The 5519-nt window shown below is 49.5% G+C and overlaps 1 protein-coding gene across 1 annotated transcript; it reads right to left on the bottom strand.

Annotated features, from left to right (window-relative positions):
• Positions 1–324: 324 nt before the first annotated feature.
• Positions 325–4974, bottom strand: LOC119923037 (olfactory receptor 13G1-like). Its single transcript, XM_038742613.1, has 2 exons — positions 4859–4974; positions 325–1255 (listed from the first exon to the last, which is right to left on the bottom strand). Exons 1-2 carry the CDS (start codon positions 4972–4974, stop codon positions 325–327), a joined length of 1047 nt encoding a protein of 348 aa, XP_038598541.1.
• Positions 4975–5519: the final 545 nt, after the last annotated feature.

A 5519-nucleotide genomic window follows, 5' to 3' on the forward strand; every position in this document is an offset into this window, starting at 1 on the left:
GGCTGTGGAGAAGAAACTCTCACCCCCTCATTGCAGAGAAGCAATGTGGCTTAGTGGATAGAGCCCGGGCCTGGTATTCAGAAGGATGCGGGTTCTAATCCCAACTCCGTCGCTTGTCAGCTGTGTGACTTTGGGCAAGTCCCTTCACTTTTCTGGGCTCAGTTACCTCATCTGGGAAATGAAGATTAAGATTGTAAACCCCATGTGGGACAGAGACCGCGTCAAACCTGATCAACTTTTATCTATCCCGGAATTTAGAACGGCACTCGGCAGCCAGTAAACTCTCCACGAGTACCAAAATAAGAATAATGACTATTATCATTCCTATCGGCACTTCAGGGAGGAGAAGACCTTCCGGATGCCCGCCTGGATCTCTCTGTTGCGGAGGCTATAGACGATGGGGTTTAGGGTGGGCGTGACCAGCGTGTATAAGGCGGCCACCACCTTGTCCCTGTCGAACGAGTAGGAGGAGGCGGGCCGGAAGTAGGTGTAGATGACCGGAGAGTAGTAGAGGGAGACCACGCAGAGGTGGGAGGAGCAGATGGAGAAGGCCTTCCTCTTGCCTTCGGCCGACCGGATGCGGAGGATGGCGGCCACGATGAAGCTGTAGGAGAGGCAGGTCAGCACGAAGTCCCCCATGGCCAGGGCGACGTCGGCCACGAAGACCATCACCTCGTTGGCCCGGACGGGGCTGCAGGAGAGGGCCAGCAGGGCGGGGATCTCGCAGAAGAAGTGGTCGACGGCGTCCGACCCGCAGGAGGTCAGCCGGAGGACGAGGACCGTGTGCACCCAGGAGTTGGTGACGGCGACGAGGAGGACGGCGGCCAGGAGGGCGGAGCATGTCCGCCGGCTCATGACGGCGGCATAGTGGAGGAGGAAGCAGATGGCCACGTTGCCGTCGAAGGCCATGGCGGTGAAGAGGACCATCTTGGCCCCCAGGGACCAGGTGAAGAAGAGGAGCTGGGCCATGCAGCCGCTGTAGGAGATGGTCTTCCGGGGCCCCAGTGTGGTCTCCAGCATCTTGGGGACGATGGAGGAGGTGCACACGACGTCCACCAGGACCAGAGGCAGCAGCATGACGTACATGGGCGTGTGCAGGGCCGCGCTGAGGGAGACCGCGGCCATGATGAGACCATTTCCCAGCACGGCCACCAGGTAGACGCACAGGAAGACGGTGAAGAGGAGGGGCTGCATCTCGGGGCGGTTCAAAAGGCCCAGGATGACGAACTCGGACACGGCGCTGCGGTTCTTCGGGCTTTCAGGGGGACCGGACGGGGGATGCCGAAGGAGACAGGGACGGATGGCCGTGGAATGAGGCGGGAGAGCTGGTGCGGAGGTAGGTGGGAGAAAGGGGAAAGGGAGAATCGGTGGTGAAGGCGAAAGGGAGAGCTGACGGAGAAGGGCAGAGCTGGTGGGGAAGGGGAGAAGGAGAACTGGTGATCCAGATCAAGGGAAAAGCTGCTGGCTGCTCCTTTGGTCTTCTCCGTCATTCCTGGCTCTGGAAACCGCCCTTTTACAATGTTCACCTGGGAGTAGTGAGGAAACCAGAGAAACTGAGGAAAAAAAGTAGTTTACTACTAAAATTACTACTACTAATAATAATAATGTATTTATTAATTGCTTAAGAGAAACTGATGAAACAATAGAAGTAGTTTACTACTACTATGCTGCTACTACTAACTCACTACTACTACTACTACTACTACTACTACTACTACTAATGGTATTTATTATGTGCTTACTATGTGCCAATTACTGCTTTAAGCGCTTGGGGGATACAAAGGTAATCAGGTTGTCCCACGTGGGGCTCACAGTCTTAACCCCCTTTTTACAGATGAGGGAACTGAGGCACAGAGAAGTAAAGTGGCTTGCCCAAGATCACACAGCAGACAAGTGGCAGAGCCGGGATTAGAACCCATGTCCTCTAACTCCCAAACCCGGGCTCTTTCCAATAAGCCATCTTCTTCTTCTTCTTCTTCAATCAATCAATCAATCAATCGCATTTATTGAGCGCTTACTGTGTGCAGAGCACTGTACTAAGCGCTTGGGAAGTATTAGTTGGCAACACATAGAGGGAGCCCAACAATGGGCTCACAGTCTAGGAGGGGGAGACAGAGAACAAAACAAAACATATTAACAAAATAAAATAAATAGAATAGATATGTACAAGTAAAATAAATAAATAAATAGAGTAATAAATACGTACAAACATATATACATATATACAGGTGCTGTGGGGAAGGGAAGGAGGTAAGGCGGGGGGATGGAGAGGGAGAAGAGGGGGAGAGGAAGGAGGGGGCTCAGTCTGGGAAGGCCTCCTGGAGGAGGTGAGCTCTCAGTAGGGCCTTGAAGGGAGGAAGAGAGCCTAGCTTTGGCGGATGTGGGGAGGGAGGGCATTCCAGGCCAGGGGGTTGACGTGGGCCGGGGGTCGACGGCGGGACAGGAGAGAACGAGGCACCGTGAGGAGATTAGTGGCAGAGGAGCGGAGGATGCGGGCTGGGCTGTAGAAGGAGAGAAGGGAGGTGCGGTAGGAGGGGGCGAGGTGATGGAGAAGCCTTGGAGCCCGGAGGGTGAGGGAGTTTCTGCCTGATGCGTAGGTTGAGTTGGGTAGCCACTGGAGATTTTTGAGGAGATTTTTTATTTCTTCTTCTTCTTCTTCTTCTTCTTCTTCTTCTTCTTCTTCTTCTTCTTCTTCTTCTTCTTTCTCTCTCTCCTCCTCCTCTCTCTCATCTTCTTCTTCTTCTTCTTCTTCTTCTTCTTCTTCTTCTTCTTCTTCTTTTCTTCTTCTTCTTCTTCTTCTTCTTCTTTTCTTCTTCTTCTTCTTCTTTTTTCTTCTTCTCCTCTCTCTCTTCTCTCTTCTTCTCTTCTTTTCTCCTTCTTCTTCTTCTTCTTCTTCTTCTTCTTCTTCTTCTTCTTCTTCTTCTTCTTCTTCTTCTTCTTCTTCTTCTCCCTTCTCAGAGCACTGTACTAAGCGCTTGTGAAGTACAAGTCGACAACCTAGAGAGACGGTTCCTACCCAACAATGGGCTTTATAGTCATTTCTGTCTCCCCCTCTAGATTGTAAGCTCCTCGTGGGCAAGGAATGTGTCTACCACCTCTGTTATACGGTACTCTCCCAGGCGCTTAGTACAGTGCTGTGCTCACAGTAAGTGCTCAGCAAATACCATCGATGTTGTTGATGATAGTATAATTATTGTATTTGTTAAGCACTTACTATGCTAAGAACTGTACTGAGCATTGGGGAAGATAGAAAATAAACACATCTGGCCCCAGTTAATCAAATCTGGTCCCAAGATTACCTTTCATAGTAAGAATAATTGTGGTATTGGTTTAAACATTCAACCTATTTGCCAAGCAGCCTGGGAGTCAGAAGGACTAGGGTTCTAACCCTGGTTCCGTCACTTGTCTGCTCTGTGACTTTGGGCAAATCACTTCACTTCTCTGCACCTCAGTTGTCTCATCTGTAAAATGAGCCCCATGCTGTACATGGATATTGTCCAACCTTCTAACTACCCCAACGCTTAGAACAGTGCCTGGCACAAAGAAAGCACTTAACAAATACTACTAAAAATATACCAGAAAATCAGGTCAGACACAGTCCCCGTCCCACAGTGGGCTCAGAAGAGAGAGGGAGAGCAGGGCATTTATCTCCTATTATCCCCATTTTACAAGCGAGGAAACTGAGGCCCAGAGAAGTTAAGTGACTTGCCCGAGGTCATAATATTGAAGGCTTTTCTTAAGCGCCTACTATGTGAAAAGCACTGTTGCAAGTGCTGGGCAGGTTACAAAGTGATCAGGTTGTCCCACGGGGGCTCACAGTCCTTCATCCCCATTTTACAGATGAGGTAACTGAGGCCCACTTAACTACTCTGTGCCTCAATTGCCTAATCTGTAAAATGGTGATGAAGACTGTAAGCCCCACGTGGGACAACCTGATCACCTTGTATTCCCCCCAGTGCTTAGAACAGTGCTTTGCACATAGTAAGGGCTTAATAAATGCCATTTCTATTATTATTACTATTGTATCTACCCCAGCGCTTAGAACAGTGCTTTGCACATAGTAAGCGCTTAACAAATACCAACATTATTATTATCATTCTTCTCATGGTATTAGTTAAGCGCTTATTCTGTGCCAGGCACTGAACTAAGTGCGGGGGCAGATATGAGCTAATCAGGTTGGGCCCAGTCTCTGTCCGACATGGGGATCCCGGTCTTAATCCCCATTTTACAGATGAGGGAACTGAGGCACAGAGAAGTCAAGTGGCTTGCCCACAGTCAAACAGCATTTTGTTGTCTGTCTCCCCCTTCTAGACCGTGAGCCCGTTGTCGGGTAGGGTTCGGCTCTATATGTTGCCGACTTGTATGTCCCAAGCGCTTAGTACAGTGCTCTGCACACAGTAAGCACTCAATTGAATGACTAAATACGATTGAGTATAGAGTGCATTGCAATTATTATGGGTATTATGTAGCACTTTTCTTTTCCAAAGCCTTTTCCAGTTGTTCATCCCATCTTTGACCTGACGACATGCCTGTGAGCTAGGGAGAGGGAGGAATTATCATTCCTCGTGGGGCCTAGTGGGAAAACCCCGGGCCTGGGAGTCGGAGGACTGAGTTCTAATTCCAGCTCTGCCTCTTGCCTGCTCTGTGACGTTGGACAAGTCAATTTAACATCGCTGCACCTGTTTTCTTCTTCTTCTCTAAAATGGGGATTCAGTGACTGTTCTCCCTCTGTGAGTTCCATGTGGGACAGGGACTGAGTCCCACCTGATTATCTTGCATCTACCCCCGCGCTTAGCCGGGCGCATAGAAAGCACTTAATAAGTACCATTAAAAACCAAGAAAAAAAGTAGCCACTTACGTGCATTCCTCAGGGGCGGCTATTTGGGGTAGGTGGTCCTGCCACGGGAGAATAACGGAGAATAAATCAGAGTCTCGGCTTCCTCTGGAAATCAGCCACAGAGGCCCACCCGTCATGTAGTTGGCTCTCACTCTGCTTAAGTAAACGACTGATTTGTTTGTCGCGGATACGAAGTTTCCGGAGTACAGAGGCAAGGCTTGGGGATGCCCCTACGGGGGATGGGTCTGTTGCTTCCAAGTTGGGCCTCAGAGGGCAATTAGGAGGCGGGATTATCGAATTCCGCCCTGGTATTTCCTCGGTTTCTTGGTTGGCTGTTGACTTCCTCTGGTTCAGGTCCCGGGAGTGGAGGACTCTGGGAGAGGCTGAGGGGAGACTGGACCGGAGCGGGACGATGTGATCGTTAGAGCCATTAACAATAATAATAATAATAATAATAATAATAATAATAATAATGGTATTTGTTAAGCGCTCACTATTTGTCAGGCACTGTACTAAGCGCTGAGGTGGATAGGAGCAAATTGAGTTTGCTGTCCCATGTGGGGTTCACAGTCTCATGACAAGTGGGAGAGGGTCGAACTCTCATCAGTATATGATGTCGGTCTTTTTCTTACTCTTACCTCTTAAAGTGGTCAGTCAGTCGGTCAAATAATAATAATGATAG

The sequence above is a fragment of the Tachyglossus aculeatus genome, unplaced genomic scaffold (genome assembly GCF_015852505.1).
Source record: "Tachyglossus aculeatus isolate mTacAcu1 unplaced genomic scaffold, mTacAcu1.pri scaffold_137_arrow_ctg1, whole genome shotgun sequence".
Taxonomy (NCBI): Eukaryota; Metazoa; Chordata; class Mammalia; order Monotremata; family Tachyglossidae; genus Tachyglossus; species Tachyglossus aculeatus.

Coding starts and splice junctions, on each gene's coding strand:
- LOC119923037 (XM_038742613.1), bottom strand. CDS start 4,974: ATGACGGGTGGGCCTCTGTGGCTGATTTCCAGAGGAAGCCGAGACTCT. Junction 1,256..4,858: donor GCCGCCCCTGAGGAATGCAC/GTAAGTGGCTAC, acceptor TCCCCCTGAAAG/CCCGAAGAACCGCAGCGCCG.